Genomic DNA, 17,499 nt, shown 5'->3' on the forward strand with positions numbered 1-17,499 from the left:
TTCCTTGAGTAAATTTATGTCACCCTTCCCTAATCATTAACTTGTCTTATGTTCCTTTTTCTGATTTTTACAGCAGAAAACACTGCTGATTGTCACAGGGCACATAAAGCACTGTTTCTGTTGTGTGCTGCCCTGGCTGTAAGTTTGATTGTAATAGCCTTGCTGATGTTCACCATCAGGAAAAAGAAAGGTTGCAGTAATGGTATGAAACTTTTCCTCAATAAATGTTGATAAATGGTGCTGTGTTTCTTATGCTAATGTATCATTAATTTTCATAATAAAATTAAATCCTTTGCATCTTGACATGCTGATGCTAACCAGTGTGTCGTGTTATAATCCAGGTGCTGCTGCCCCTCAAACAAATACTGCAACATCGACTGATGATCAACAAAGTCAGCAGGTATGATATTTAAAGAAAAGGCATTTAGCTGGTCTATTTATTTTGACACCTCCCATCTAATCATGGCATACTATTCCACAGACTGAGGAAGGCTCTTTGGTGTATTATGTTCCAGACTTTACAAGGTGGAAAGCTGGCAGGAGTGTAAGGAGAGGTGCAAATGTAGTCGAGAGCGAGAGCATCTATGCTGACGTCAGGGTTTTGGAATAGCAACAGCAACCTCTACAGTAAATTCATAATGTTGCTTTTTCTGCTCGTATGCTACACGATGTGACAGATGGTTAATTGAACTTGTTATATGGGAAATGTTTCCAGTATATTCCTTATATTTATTTATTCACTTGTTTTAGTTTTTTCATCTTGTAATTTAAGTCGACATAGATAAACATGAAAAGTAGTAAAAAAAATAAAATAACTGTCAGTAATAATCTGTAACTGAAGAAATGTATAACCTTGCATGTTAATCAACCCGCCATTGAAAGAACTGATTTGTGTGAATAGAAGTAATATTAAAGCATTAGTGTTTTTTATGATTTGTACTAATAACATTTCTTGATGTGTTTTTTAGAGAAAAATATTTTTACTCAACTGTTTTCCCTGGGTGTTTTCTTTAGATCAGTATTTTAGGTATTTTATACCTGATACAAAATAAAATAGATGAGGTCATTTGTTAGAAAGCAGCTTGATAGCATTTGGGGAAAAAATGGCTGATGCTGTGTCTGTTTTGGTCGGGTTTATGTAGGCACTGTTGTAAAGTTACTGCAACTACTGCAATTACATTTTTGAGATACTTGTTTTCTAGATTGTTAAAGAGGGAGTATTATACTGTTTCACATTTTAAGACGTGTATATAATTTAACAATGTTGGATGTCCATCGTAAATGGTTGCCATGAACGCCAGGTTTCATTTTTTTCCTATGCTGTGCACTTTGTGACGTCACAGAGTGCAGCCTCAGCAAGTTTTGGAGAGCTGGCCAGTCAAAAGAAAGTGGGCTTGTAGGGGCAGAGCTGACCCAGTTGATTCAGGCAGAGGCTGTATGAGGGCCTGCACAGAGCACCAGTGTGAGAAAAGTTTCTTTAAGTTTAAATTATGCTAAGCTACTACACAGGTATCACAGAGTGAAATATGAAGCTTGAAATTAGCACAATGCACCCCCTGTAAATAGACTAATAAATACAAGATTTGATCAAGGATTCAACTAGTGCATTCTAATATAGACATTATTCATTTCAAATTTTTCTTTTTATATTTTAAGTTTATTTTGCTACAGATACTTGTATATTTTTAATTCAAGTACAATCTCAAACTTTTTCATTTAAATAAATGTCTGTTAAGTCACTATGTATCACTGAATGAGTTAACACACAGGTGATTTAGTGCATGGCCCACTGATGAGAGCCTTTGCATTTGCAGTATGTAGTATTATTATGGACTGGGTGTCTGTGGCGACGCATTTTCTATCACCCAGCAGTGGTTGGGCTGTCAGACAGTGTAGGCGGAGCTAAGTGGCTTCACTTCCAGAAAAAGAACGAAACCAAGAGAGACAAAGGAAGCCAGCTGTAAACGTCTGATTAAATTGAGAAGAGTGCTCTCGCAATAAATAAGTATCGCCAGTGGGAAGTGGTCAAGAGCACAAAATTTAAATCTTTGAGATCGTATCTTTCAGATGAATACTTTTTTCACCACTGCAGTTGCACTGCATTCCACCTCTGAGAGAAGTCTACTGCAGTTTGCTTGTTGAGTTGGCACATTTGTTTGGGTTGGCACTTTTAGTAACAATGATAACATTTAAGCAAATGAGCATGAGTGTTGGTATTTCCCCCCATTTCTCAGAAAAGGAAATTGGCTCAAAAGCGAGATGTGTTTTCCTGTGTGTGTCCTACTTTATACATACAGCCATTTCCTGTGTGAACGTGGTTAAAGAGGCGACCACACTTTGTTTGTTAGCAGCTACTTCCCCTCAACATACTGAGATACAAGACCCCTTGTCTATCACTGTACTGTCACGAGATTTATCAACTGATAATGACCATGGCCAACTATTTTTTTTTGTACACTTGTGAAAGACCATGAGTTTTGTTTTCAGTAATGTATGTCTATAAAGCCACTGCTCCAGGGATGGCGATGTCTTCCTCTGACTTCTCTAGCTAACTTCTTCTAGCAGAAACATCATTCTGACAACTTTTGTATTGATCTTCATTAAATACGGTGACTTATCCATAGTCCACAGAGGCTAAATCCAAATTACTTCAAAATCTCTTAATGCCAACAGGTCAGCCTTCACTTATCCAATTAAATATCTCAACGTCTATATGATGAATTTGCACAAAGTCGAATACATACACAGCTTTTTTTTTTACCCTGAATGATGAATCATAACTTTGGTGAACCCCTCAACTTTTCATGAGCCGTAACATTTGTTCAAAATTTTAAAACTGAGCTTTTTTTAGTGGTCATTACAAAATCTTTTCATGCTTACATGTTAGCATGCTGTTATGCCCCGGCTATGATACAAGTAGCCTACATTAAACCTCTTATCATGTTAGGCTACATGCTAACGTGCTTGCAATGAGGATGCTAAGTCTGGCCTGACAGCTTTTAACATGGCTGCAGAGTTTTAGTTTTGTCACTTGTGGATAAGTGTTATGCTTATGAAACAGGATGATTATTCACTTAACAGTCCAGTTAATGTTTTACTTGTCAGTAAAGCTTCTACTTCCTAGGGCACTCATCTTGTAAGTCACTGTGGATCTGAAAAATAAACAAAGGAAAGCAAAAAAATGTTTTCTTATTATTCTGTCCTTGATCCTTGTAACACAATATAACCTGATCTTATAGGTAGGTACTGCTAAACAAAATAATCTTAATATAGTCTACTTTTACAGTCAACTGCCCATTAATGTTGATAAAATAGGTTTGGTATGGCTCTATTCTCAGCCAACTGACCACAAAACCTCACGCGTCATGAAAACAGCATGACAGGATATTCAGTTATTGAAGTCGGCCATCCCCTTATTTCATCGCATTACTCTTCAAAAAGATCCTAAGAGGGACATCATCATGTTGAAGCTTTTCTGGATTACAATGTTTCTTCTCCATCAAGGAGGTAAAGTGATATTTGTCAAAACTTTTATTTATTTGCCGTTTTATGGAAAAAGTAAAAAAAAAAAATGGCCTCACCTTTCTCTTTTCAGTTTATATGAAACTTAACTCAAACCAACTTTATAGTTGTAGTTTTATAAATAGGGCTATATAAATGCATGTTATGAATAGTTCTATCTTCCGTCATGACCGCACTTTATTATGAATTCTGATCACATTGTAGGACCATTAATGGACTCTCTTTTTTTTTATTTAGATGCACTGATCTCAGTGACAGCAGTTCAACTTGGTGAACCTGGGACGTTCACATGTCTTCTGCCTGATTTTGAATACAGCAACACACGAGTCAAGTGGTACAAACAGAGCCTTGGTGATACTCTTGTGTTGATCACTACTCTGTTTAAAACTACTGATAATCCTACATTTGAAAAAGGGTTTCCTCCTGCACGATTCGATGTAAGATATACTACAACCATGAGCACTCTGACCATTCTGAAGACAATCCCAGAGGATGAGGCAGTGTACCACTGTGCAATCACTACCTGGAGTGAGGATTATTGGAGTGGCACGTATTTGTCTTTAAAAGGTAATGCATGTCTCTGTGTTGTTAGCTGTGTCTAGAATGGAAAATCTCAGATTCTTTTGGTGACTCAACACTTTGTTCTTTAACAAATTCAACATATTTAATGACCTTTTGACATTATCATTTTGATTTTCCAAACTCTTCATCTCAAACTACATGATTCAGTCAATCTCTCACCATTTAAACTATTTTGTATTTTGTAGGAAATATTCAGAAGACAACAGACTACACTGTGGTTCAGTTTCCAACAGTTTCCGATCCAGTCCAACCCGGAGTTTCAATAACTCTCCAGTGCTCAGTCCTTTCTGACTCTGAGAACACGTCCTGTCCAAGTCAACACAGTGTGCACTGGTTTGAAGTCAGATTAGAGGAGCCGCATGCCAACATAATCTACACTGATGGAAACAGACATGACGAATCTGAAGAGAAACCCAATGTGCGTTCCACTCCAAAGAACTGTGTTTATCGCTTCTCTAAGAACGTCAGCTCTTCTGATGCTGGAACTTACTACTGTGCTGTGGCCACATGTGGAGACATCTTATTTGGAGATGGAACTAAACTGGACATTGAAGGTAACCATATCATTATTCTGTTGAACAAGTATTCTATTATTATGCCTACTCAAGTGGTTTGAATATTATTCCACACCGATTGACAGCATAAAATACGGTCTGTCGGAGTTTGTTCAAACCCTTCACCCTAAGTTCTGGGTTTTTATGGCTGCACCATCCCATCAATTGGAAATATTTCATATGTGTTCTTTATAATTTCACACATTTTCAAGTCAAATTTGTTCTCTCTCAAAGTGTGTTTGAGCAAAGTTTGAATTAACTTGCAAGTCGGTTTAAGTGATTCAAAGGAATATTTGCAAACTTAAGTCTTGAAATAAAAAAATTATATTAAATCCGTACAGATCAAAGGATCAAATTTTACTAAAGGGTCATTTCCTTTCATGTTTCAGGAACCGGGTTGAGGTCAAAGGAATTCATTATAATTCTGCTTCTGCTGTGTGCTGGCCTGGGTATAAGTGTTATTGTAATGGTCGTCCTCACCTACAGCGTCAAGAAAAAGAAGTGTGATTATTGTAATGATAAAGGTGAAAGGAGTTACCTCCCTATGTCACTCATTAGTTCGCTAATGATAATATCATTTTGTTCATCATGTCTTTGATTATAAACTCAGTGCATCCTCATCTATATTTCTCTATTGGTTTTATTTTCTTATGTAGCTGCTGTTGCCCTGCAAGAAAATATTGCAAAAAGGAATTTAAAGGTAAGATCAACTAATCAAGAACAGTTATGGTGCATTCTGATTTGTGTTCGTCATCCCTCATAATTTATGAAACATTTCCTCAGAGAGATAAAGACCCTTGGATTTATTCTGCTGTTACCTTCACCATGATGAAAACTGACTGTGGTGGAACCACGGATACAAAATCAGTGGACGGAGAGAAGATCTACGCTGCTGTCAAGGCCTTTGGGTTGGATTAGCTAATGAAATTGATTTTTGGACAACATTTAGTGCCGTATGTCATAGCTGATGTTGCTCTGTTAAAGCTAAGGGCTGTTATTATATGTCACATATATAATTATATATTGATTTAATGTTTTGTTATGCTTAAACAAGTTAGATTGAATTAAGTAAATGCATTTGTTAAATTTTTGTTGGACTGTGTGAAACATCTATGCTAATTGATGCTTTGCTGTTACATACACTTTTATGTGTCTCAACTGGGATATTACTAGTTTCTATTTACTTTACAAACTTCCTTTAGTGTTTAAAACATCTGTGATCTACAACTATGGCAAAAAAAAATTGAATATTATGTATGTTGAATTTCATGTGCAATGTGATTTATTTTTTTGTTTATGGTAAAGGCAAAGCTATGGGACTGGGTAATGAAATGCATGACAGGAAATACTTGTTCAGTCATAATGAAAGAACAAAAAAAGTCAGTAACAGGCTTGTTGCATCATCATGCAGCTATCTTTATCTAGAAGCAGAGACCACAAGACAGGAAGTCTTCGTATAAAGTCTGTGTGCCTAGAAAAGGTGTTAAAAACACTTAACTTTTTCCCTGTTGTTGTCATTTGACCACTTGAGCTTTTGAGAAACTGTTGTAAACATGATTCAGAACTAAACTACCAGTCAAAAGTTTGGACGCACTTTCCCATTCACTTGTATGAGAACGTGTCCTTACTTTTGACTGGTAGTGTACATCAATGCATAGAACACGCTTGGTTTTTGTCTTTTGATGTTGGTTGTGGCAATCTGTCAACAGACGTTTTGCAGTGTATAACCACAAAAAAACATAATGTGCAAGAGCCTATTTCTGAGTATGATCAGTTGGACAAGCGTATTCAGAGGAAACAAGCACTTATTCAGTTCACAGTAATGTAGAAGACAGGTTGTAATGGTCATACTTAAAGAACTAAAGACAAGACAAAAAAAATGCATTGCTGGTATTTAAAAATGTATTTTTTTTTTTCATTTAATTTGTTTTCGACTTTTGCTCGTGCTTTGAATTTGCAGTCTGTTTCTCCTAATAGAATTTGTTTGGGTTGTTGCAGCGTGTTCTCATTTGGCACAGTAGGACAAGTATGTAGGCCATGAAACAACACAAGCAAACAGATTTTGTTTACGCGCGCACACACACACGCACACGCACACGCACACGCACACACACACACACACACACACACACATTCGAAACAGCACTTTCCTAAACCTCAGAGACACAATGTCTTACAACACATGAACAAACCAACTGACTACCTGTTGTTAGTCAAGACTTGACAACACAGAGATTTTAGACACGCCCACACACGAGCAACAGCTACTGGCTACTGTGGTGCAGTTTGACACAGTACATTGTAATATACACTTAATTAACAGCTAATTCAGCACAGGGGTTTAGTAGAGCTTGGATGCAATATCGGTGGCAAATCCGCATATTCTTGGTCTATATGAGTCTGATCTTTTTCTCCTGCATCATACGTGCCAAGTCAAACCTTTGTCACGTGTTTTACAATGGCACAGATGCAGTCCACAGTTTTATAGTTTTTGGTCTGACAATAAACTTGTTTTGTGTTCTTTGAAGTGTTTCTGAGGTTTTGGCAGCTACAGACTGCCATAGCAGGAAAGAGGTCACACTCCGCCTATAGAGATGTGTGGTGCTGTGTGTGGTATTCCGCCCTCACAGCTGAGTAAACACACTCTTGTGGCGACTCTCTGTTTTTCTTCACACTTCTCGCTTTTCTAGCAGAGAAATTCAGGGCTGCATAGTTTTCTGCCTCTGTGTCACCATCCTGCAAAAAGCAATTATACGAATGGTACATATTTTATAGAGTCTCAAATGTACAGTATACAATATCTTGAATTTTCAATACATTAGTCGACATAATTTCTCAAACAAAATCCAAATACCTACATCTGAATAATTGAAATATGGACTAAAGAATGAGATAAATAAAGACTTTAGATAAATCAACTAATAGGAATAATTCTAACATAGTTGAACATTTTAAAGTGTCAGGATTATTTACCAGGTCAGTTGATTGTTCCGCTGTTGATTTATCACATCCAGGATTCTGAGAAGCACTCTTTGCTCCTGCTGATGAAAGCAAAACGTTCAGAAAGTGTGGACTCAGTGTGGGGACAGCTGTCATAAATGTGACTTTAATAAACTGACAACTCGTCACATTTTACTCGTCACTTCTATTATCCGACTTTATGTGAGGTTGAATTGTCAAGATATCTACGAGTTCAGTTTGGATCTGCAAGATCTTTGTAACTTTTATCTCAGCTTAAGATGTAGTTTGTGACAAATGTCATTAGAATTTGTCACTTTGAAATGCAAAACATTTCTTTCCCTTTTGTCAGACTTTGCAATTTGTATTTATGTTGTATATAATATTGTATCCTCTTTGGTCCACATTTACGGTCCATATGAAACTGTAGTTAAATGTAAGTTTGCAGAGTATGGTTTTACATAAATAAAGTTTAGTGAGCTCATACTTTTATTTTGAGCACATTTTAAAATGATTATTTAATTTCAACTCTTTCAACTGTTAAATATTGCAAGTAGCTCCCAATCTCTTTAGCATACAAGACCTCTGCATGTATTAAATGTACTTTTATTTTAGAATAGGTTTATAGTATTAGCATGACAGTTTTTCTATGTGGACCTACATTAATGTGGAGTTTTCCAAAATTGAGCGGAATAGACCTTTAGAATAACCCGCTGTATTTTAGAGATTGTGTCAACCTTTAAATTAGAGGCCAATAACTTTGTACCTCGAGGCTAAAACAGATAAATGAGCATTAATACTGGCTTAAAGGAGACAACAAATTACAGGACAATAGAGGAGAACAAATAAGTTATCTGTAGTTTAAAGAAATGCAACTTTTTTTTAAAATTAGTGTTTTACATTTTGTTAGAAAATGAGCATAAATCATTGCAATAAAAAACCCATGTGCATGAGGAACCTACCTTTGCAATGTTCACAAGCTCTGCTACGATTTACGTGGAAAATAAGGATGGCAATCACAGTCACACAGCAGGCCAACAGGACTCCAAGCGCAATGACAACTGGGAACAGTTCTGATTCTGGAATTGGAAATATGTCAGAAGAGACATTTAACACCTTTTTAATGTTTTTAGTTCACTGCCAAGAAACTACCAAACAAATTGTATTAGAAAATCATTTTCATTAGCGGTTTAGATTTATTTTTACATTTAAAAAGTTAAAATTAACCTCCTCATGTTTAATGAGAGTAAAAATAATGATTTTAAAGGTAAAAACTTGAAAGAGACGTCAGCATATAGATTAAAAACACAGTATATTCATCCATAAATACATGTAAATGAAGAAGAATAAGAAGATTTCAATCTTTTCACTTTTTACAAACATGCTACATGCAAAGGCCCGAAATACAGACATGCACAAACACGACCCTATGGACATGCACTAATGGAGAGATGTCAGAGTGAGGGGGCTGCACACGATCATGCGCCCCGAGCGGTTAGGGGGTTCGGTGCCTTGCTCAAGGACACCTTGACGGAGCCCAGGAAAGGACCTGGCACCTCTCCAACTACTAGCCTCAATTCCGTGCTTGGTCCATACCGGGACTTGAAACGATCACCCTCCGGTTCCCAAGCCAAGTCACTTCAGACTGAGCTATTGTCTACCCCAAATCAGCAACAATGAATTATTGAAATACTTAAACATTTTGCATAATAAGTTAAATGAATAAGGAAGACATGCCAGTATGCCAGGAGCATAACTAAGTGGAATGTAGCCATTGATAATCTATTTGCACTCTGCTGTGATGCATCATTATGTCTGCCATGAAAGAGGCCTTCTGGCTGCATGTTTTCATCAAGTAACATATTTTAGAATCTTGATCATAAAACAGTTTTACTGATTAAGATTCATTTTGTATCTTTGTATAATTTAAAAATTCAATATAAAAGAATTTCAAACATACTTATCTCCACTGTAGTTCCTTCACCAAACAGGATTTCTCCACATGTGACCACAGCACAGTAGTAAGTCCCAGCGTCAGAGGAGCTCTGAATAGTTTTGGACAGACTGTAGACACAACTTTTTCCCCCTCTTTTTACACTCTTCTTGTTGTGAGTGTAAATAACAGCGGGATGGGATTCTCCTGATCCAGCTCTGAACCAGTACACACTGTGTTCACCTGGACACTGGGCGCTGTTTTCTTTGTTGGTGGAGGCAAGTGAACATTTGAAAATCATCGAGTCTCTCGCCTGGACTGATGCTGTCACTGGACTTTGTTTCACAACGATAGATTTCTCCTGATGTTTATCTGCGAATCAGTTAAAAAGGCCAAAATCACCAAAAGCTAATGATTCAATAAAGTCTTTGATATAAGTATAGTGAGACTTTCATGAAAAAGTAACAAATTTTACCCGTCACAGCCAAGAAGATCCCATTAACAAAACTCTGTGAATACGCTGTTCCGTTGTGACAGAAGTATGTTGCTTCGTCCTCTTTGCTGACATTTCTAATGGAAAGCAAATAGTGAGCTTCCCCCTCTGAGACTTTGAAACGTTGGTTTTCAAATAGTGTATCAAGTCTTTGTTTGGTGAACGTTCCCGTAGCAACAGTTTGGACCATATATCCTAGAGGCTGCTTGTACCAGTAGAAGAATTTGCCCTCGCCCTCAGAGACTGGACATTTCAAAGTAACATTTCCACCAACTTCAACCACAGTCAAGGGGATCTTTTGAGTAACTTTTGCAGTTTCAATCAGATCTGATGATAAAAGACAAACTAACAAGACAAAAACAATGAAAAGCATAACTATCAGAGGCATTAACAACACTGATTCACTTCAATATAAACAATCATATTGTTTAAAGTTGCACTTACGCAATGAAAAAAGAAGAATCAAGGCTGCAAGTCTTCCGATCATCATGCTTAAACACTGGCCTCTTGCACAACTGATGCCTTCCCACCTACATGAAAGCTTAGTCAAAACGTCATCAGAGTCTACAAAGTGAAGATCATCTTGAATGGCTGAAAGGCAGGAAATGCATCTCATCTGAAATTGAGCAAATGCATTTTTTTTTGTTTGAGTAGTAGATAGCTCCATAGCATACCAATTCGACATCACTGTTTTCCTAAGATTAAAGGAAGAATATGTATTTCATAGTTGTGTAGGTGTTAATGTGGTTTAAATGCAAATCAACTGCATTTGTAATATATCTAACCCTAGGAAAAGGTGAAATCGCTGGTAGCATATTGTAATATCATTTAAGTGACCAATCAGAACCATGTAGGGTTTAGTCCACTATACCTATAAATTAAATTGGGTCAGCATTGGATTGACTTATTTAACAAGGCAAAATGTGATGTTGGAAAAGATGGTCTCAGTGACCTTTAGCCTGATTTATATAATGAAGAAAGCTTGGAACATGTTGGTGCTGCCACTCTGGAGGACAACAAGGCAAATGTGTAAACATCTTTTAATATGCTTGGAAGCTCTATGTTTTCCATCTTTACAACCCTTTACCTAATTGCAAAATATGGCATTTTAAAACATTTGGATTACATGATTAAATTGTCATTTAACATAATTTGGGGTTTAGAATCATTAAATATCCATGTTTTGTTGTTCGATCAGGTATACTGGAATATTATTAAGATAAGATAATCCTTTATTGATCTCCAGGGGGGAAGTTCGAAATCGGGGATCTTAATCAGAATATGAATGCAGCAACTTATGAACATCTGAATTAGGGGCTTTTACTTTTACAACATAATAAAATGGTTTGAGATTCATTGCTACTACTTATGCCACTGAGAAGTTATTCATTGTAATTCTATATAACACGCATAATCAAAAGCTGACCCATTATTGTCAGTAGTGGACGCTGAAAGCACCAATATAGGCCCCCTGTGTTGGCCACCGGGGGCATTCAGTGGCTAAAAGAACACAGGTTTGAAACAGCACAGGAGACAGGTGTTCAAGTCCCATGTCAAAGGAAAGGTCTATGTTGTGTTGTTATTTTAGCCCACGACATGACCAATTAATGTCAAAAAAACATGTTAGAAAGCTAGGAAACAGACCTTACAGTAGTCATCAAAGGCTGCATTGGAAAAGATACTATACAGATGCTAACAGCTGTCTCTTTATGAGATGCCAAAGAGGCGGTTGATGAAGGGCTGTATGTTCATATGGTTACACACACAAAGAAACTGGTCCTTACTTTCCTCAAAATAACATACAAACTGTTGTTGATTGCTGATTACACATTTGAAACTAACCATGGACATCACAGATTTGTTCTAAAATCATTCATCCTGTTGGTTATTTCTTTAATGACTGGACTTTCCCGGGGAGCAATCTTATGGTTATTAAAAATATTCAGAGTTCAATGAATAGTTGCATAGAGGCCCAGAAAGTCAAAAAAAAAAAAAAGTGAATTAATTTTCAAAGTCTGATTAAGTCTGATTTTCCCTCTCACATTAGAACTTAATTTCTTTTTTTTTGCCAGGAAAATATTTTAATGTTTATAAAAAACAAATTTATTTGTCATAACTGGTAAAGTATAAGTTCTGTCTTTCACCTCGTACTTCAGTGCACGTCCTGTTGAGGCCCATAGTCAGGTCTTTTCTGAGTAAACATCCTCGCTAGTTGGTCAAAGGCTCAGAAACTACAGCCACAAACTCACCTGGTTTAGAACAGTCACACTGTCCAGTCCTATGTAGAACAAGGAACTTTTGAACTGTTAAGTTTTGTTTTTATACTGCCCCCTTCTGGCCATTTTTAAGCACTAGCTTTGAGGAGTGAATTTCACTCTGTACCAGTTCAGTGTGGTAGAGAACAGGCTGCTTCTGCTTGTCCCACTGCATTTTGAGTTCTCCATTGTTGCATTGGACACTATTTGTCCGTAAGTAGAATGGTTTTGATTTATTTGATGTAAATAAGATTCTTTGAGTTGGTTATTGTGAAAGTAGTCATTTAGTAGCAGGCAGAGCTGTAAGCTAGCAGTTTGACTCAGCATTTTTAGTTTGAAGATTTGTGGCCTTACATTGTGCCTTATTGTTTGTAATTATCAATTTTATTAATTAAGCATGCAATTTGTGTTTTGTTGCAGTTTTACAAAGTGTGAATTCTTCATTAAAATATCAAGAAAAGTTACGCCTTTTTGGAAGACTCACAGCTGTTTGCCAACGGTCTAACTTTGAACACCAGCAACGCAAACGCAAGGGCAGTATACACACTATCACAATTTCAGTGCACAAAATATGATGTGTTGGGTTTAAAAACAACTGTTTTCTAGGGATGTAATGATACCTCGCAATGCAGTTAAAAATCAATACATATAAGTCACAAGTCAAATCGACAAGATGAAGAGATGAATCACAATACAATGTTTTAAACAGCATTTGGCTTGTTCAACATCACCACGTCTTTTGCGCCTGTAGCTGAATAGAGGAGTAAATAATGCAGCCCTTTAATATAATAATGTGCAGCCCTTCATCAGTGCTTCAGAGTCTGTAACTGTGTCACAATCCAGAAACTGCATCCTGTTTTGTCTCCTGCATGTAAACTTTTGACACGCGATGCTGCTGCTGCTGCTGCTGCTGCTGTCACACACAATGTCGGCCAGGTTACGCTTTCAGGGCTTTTCAGTTACGCAAGGCAGCTTTTCAGTGAATGTATTTCTGTTATCAGCGACACCTTGCCCTGGTGTTGGTTCACGCTGTGGTCACATAAGCAAACCGTCCACAGAGCTGACGTGCCTGCAGTGTCGACAGGAAGTAGGAGACTTCAGCCTTTGTTTCCAAAAGTTACCATCTCCGATACAAATTCATTGCTAAATTATTAACAGTAGTAAGTTTTCAGCCCACAACAATGAATTTATATATAAAGGCAGTACTGTAAAGAGAGAAAAAAAAATGTTTTAACCAACATGGATTTTCTCTGTAAGCTAAGATATTCGACATTTTTTATATTTAAACTCCGAGAAAGAATTTAGTTTCATTCAATCAAGCGTAAACGGAAACTCCAAATCTTTTTATTTCAACAAAGCAAAATTAGCAAACACAAGTTAACATTGGAAGCAGGTGTCGCTTAAGAAGCCCCTGTGCCCCCCTCTGCTCTGCACTCACTTAGAGACATTTTCAGGTGTCTTTTGTACTTGAATATATTCTGAGTATATTTCTTCTGTAGTTTTTTCTTTTTGTTTTGAAAATATCCCCCCCTACAGGCATTCGAGCAACCAATCAGATGATTTGCTCTAATAGAACAAAATGTTGACATTTAAAAGGGGCTCCTCTGTAAGCCTTTGTGGGCGTACAGCCAGGGCTCTTTGGGGCATTTCTGTGTATTTCTGAAACAATATTATTGTAGCCTGTAAAAAAAAAAAAAAAAATGCACAACTAATCTATTTTTAAGATAATAATTACACACTATTCATGTAATACATGTTGAGAAGGCTTTTCTACACATAACAATTTGTATTAATATGTTGCTATGGTCTTTTTTCCTCCTCCTCCTCGCTTTCCATTGAAGGGAAATCCAGCAGTAGAGTTGTTCAATACCTCCGCATCACCATCCTAAAGATAAAGATAGTAGATATAACGCCCATGAAATCAGGACCAAGAGGGGCTAATTGCTATGAAAAGCTCATTTAAACCATAGCCAGACAGAAAGTGCCAAGTAATAGAACAGTCAGTGAATAACATTAGAGATACGACTTCCCCCTATATGACTCTACAGTTAATAAACTTACCTTCAGCCTTTTGAGAAAATAAGGATGGCTATGACAATCACGCAGAGAGCTAACAGCGTCCCAAGGACGATGACTACTGGGTTCACTTCTTGTCCTGAGATTTCTGAAAAACATGTCAGCAGACACTAAAGTCTTTACTCGTCTTTTTACTTCATGCATGACTCTTAGGAGAAATAGGTTTAACAGGCCAAGAAACAGGAGCTGCAAGACAGGTTGTAAAGAAGCCGACACTTTAAGCAGATTAGCTACCACTCCAATACCAATACAAATATAATTTTAATCATACCAGTCTAATCAGTTTTACTGGTGTTTTATTTTTTTTGTAATTTTGTGAGATACTAAAATTCAATATGAAAGAATTTTAAACATACTTGTCTCCACTGTAGTCCCTTCACCAAACAGGATTTCTCCACATGTGACCACAGCACAGTAGTAAGTCCCGTAGTCAGAGGAGCTCTGAAAAGTTTTGGACAGACTGTAGACACAACTTCTTTCCTCTTGTGTAACACTGTTGTTATTGTGAGTGTAAATAACACCTGGGTGGGATTCTCTTGATCCAGCTCTGAACCAGTACACACTGTGTTCTCCAGGACACTGGACTCTGTTTTCCTTGTAGTGAAGTGAACACTGGAGACTCACTGAGTCACCCTTCTGGACTGACTGCGTCTCCGGTCTTTGTTCCACGTAGACTGATTTCTGATGATTTTTATGACCTGCATTAATCACAATAAAGCAGGAGTAAGCACATCATTTTGGGGGTATTGATGCAGAAAAGGGAATAAACATACTTTACCATTCACAGCTAAGAGAGTGCCGTTAAGAACTTTCATTTCGTACGCCGTTCCAGCTTGACAGAAGTACGTTGCTTCATCTTCTTTGCTTACATTTGTGATGTTGAGAAAATACCGAGTATCCGTGTATGTCACTGTGAATCTTGAGTTGTCAAATTGTTCTTTCAGTTTTAGGTTTCGAAAACTTCCTGCTGCAACTGTTTGGACCATAAATCCAAACTTCAGCTTAAACCAGTAAAACAGCCCGACTACATGCCCAGTGACTGGACACATGACAGTAAAATCATCCCCAGGTTCAAGCACAGTCATAGAGATCTGCTGAGGCATGTGTGTGGTGTGAGCTGTAGAAAGAGAAAAACATGTCAGTTAGGAGACAACAGGGGAAAAACATTTCAAATATGTGTCCCAAAGTTGTTAAGGTCTGTATAGTTAGTTTATTTAAAATGTAACATGGCCTAATATTGTTTTGCTACCTTGTACTTAAACCATTTTTTAATTAGATAACATTTTACAGAAGTACTCTTCAAGAAGACAAAATGTGTACTTACATAATTTACAGAGAAGAATCAAAGCCACTAGTTGTTTGAACATTGTGGTAAAGCACCCTTGCCTTGCACCTCTCTGGTCTCTGACCAAAAATGGAAGATACCCCCCCTTTTTGATTCAAGTTTCAACTAGAAGTCATGGTGATTGGCTGAAACACAGACAATGCATATGACCCTACATTTACCAAACCAATGATCATGTCCCATTTTAAGCAAATGCAACTGTTTTTGTACTTGTTTTTTTTATTGTTAGTCGAACGACCCTCCATTGGAAGAGAAGCACTGCTATTCTAAAATAAATAATGGTCTTACTTAGACTGTTTTTAACAATATATCAGAGATGATAATTTAGATAATCTTCAAAAGTTGTAACATTTAAAGTCTAAATGTACTTTAGTAAATGTCTGAAATTTGAATGTGAAAGCTTTTCAGACCTCTGTCATTTAAAGAACAGCATCAGCAAGCAATGTCTGATATGTGGTAGACTTTTACTTCCCCCCCATGAGGCTACAACATGTTTTTGATCTGAAAAGTCAGATCCACAAGTAAACACTTTTATAAGGGTATGAATGGCAATTTACTCGCAGAGTCAGAACCCCTACTTTGGCATCAGCCCATTAGCCTTGGAACTCGCATTGCTATCTGGCCATTATGCAGAGTATGATTTGTGTTACCATAGACAATATAAATGATGGACATAGCAAACGTGACATAGTCCATTAGTTTGTAAGCTGTCTTTTTGAAACCTTGAGTTTGGCATTTGGCTGCCGTCGTGTTGGTTTTCTGGAGCAAGAAGTTGCCAAATTTGGTCAAGACGGTTAGGCTGGCGAGGAGCAAAGAGCTGGCTAACAGCAGGTTATCAAAGCAAAATAGTCTGTGCCCATGGCTAATTTATTAGCTAGCAAAAGAGCTAGTTACCATGGTTGTTGTTGTTTGGAGCTAGTTTTGTTATCCACCCAAAGAAGCTGACAGAGCATGTGAAAAGTGGCTCACTCACTGCTGGCTCGCCCATATCCCCGATTTAAGAGGGACAGATAAACCACAGTTCCCTGTAACTGACACTAAACTACCTTCTCCTCACTATGGCCTGCTGTCTTCTCTGTGCAAGGAGCCAACAACAATTCTGACACCCAAGCACTGTCTGCAACAAACACAAATCAAGACATGGCAAACACTGAACGAGCTGACAAACCAGGTTCAGTGAACACAGATAACCCCTAATGAATGCACACATTTTACATGATACTCGAATTTCACTCACCCGGAAAGCTGGAAAAGCGAGTTATTTGAAAATTCAGCCCCTCTATAGTAGTGATAAATAGACAAAGTAGCTATAGAGCCCAAAACTGTTTTTGTACCAGGCTGTAAACATGTTTAACTTAGCTGAAAATGTAAACATTGGGTCCATGTCGGGATGGATTCTGTTTTAGAGTCAGCCTCAAGTGGCCACTCGACCAACTGCATTTTTTTTCACTTTTGCTTTGGCATCACTTCTCAGCCCCAGAGGTTGCTGCTCGGCAGTTAAGCATTACATTCAACAGTAAATTGGCTTATACGCTATGTGACTGGGAGTAAGACAGTGGGTTAATATCAGTATGATCCCTTCGTTTAGCGTATTGCTACTCACAAATGAACAAACAAGAATTTAACATTGCAGTTGAAATAAATTATCAGGTCTGCATTGATATGTAGTTACATAACTGCCTACACGTTTTTAGTTCTTTCTTGTCACATGAATAAAAACAGTGAAGCAGAAATTGGCAATGACATTTTTAATTCTCAGCCTCTTTGAAACAATTCTTCGA

At 37.4% G+C, this 17,499-nt stretch overlaps 1 protein-coding gene across 1 annotated transcript; it reads right to left on the bottom strand.

Annotated features, from left to right (window-relative positions):
- Window positions 1-7,244: 7,244 nt before the first annotated feature.
- On the bottom strand, window positions 7,245-15,740 carry LOC138598476 (uncharacterized). Its single transcript, XM_069670268.1, has 9 exons — window positions 15,698-15,740; window positions 15,152-15,490; window positions 14,730-15,071; window positions 14,378-14,461; window positions 14,051-14,079; window positions 9,577-9,661; window positions 8,579-8,695; window positions 7,632-7,699; window positions 7,245-7,394 (listed from the first exon to the last, which is right to left on the bottom strand). The coding sequence occupies exons 1-9, from the start codon at window positions 15,738-15,740 to the stop codon at window positions 7,245-7,247; spliced, it is 1,257 nt and encodes a 418-aa protein (XP_069526369.1).
- Window positions 15,741-17,499: the final 1,759 nt, after the last annotated feature.

The sequence above is a fragment of the Semicossyphus pulcher genome, unplaced genomic scaffold, assembly GCF_022749685.1.
Source record: "Semicossyphus pulcher isolate SPU_LCO1_2020_fin unplaced genomic scaffold, fSemPul1.0.p SCAF_2, whole genome shotgun sequence".
In the NCBI taxonomy this organism is placed as follows: Eukaryota; Metazoa; Chordata; class Actinopteri; order Labriformes; family Labridae; genus Semicossyphus; species Semicossyphus pulcher.

Coding starts and splice junctions, on each gene's coding strand:
- LOC138598476 (XM_069670268.1), bottom strand. CDS start 15,740: ATGTTCAAACAACTAGTGGCTTTGATTCTTCTCTGTAAATTAT. Junction 14,080..14,377: donor GATTGTCATAGCCATCCTTA/TTTTCTCAAAAG, acceptor ATTAATACAAAT/TGTTATGTGTAGAAAAGCCT. Junction 8,696..9,576: donor AGGAACTACAGTGGAGATAA/GTATGTTTGAAA, acceptor TTCCAATTCCAG/AATCAGAACTGTTCCCAGTT.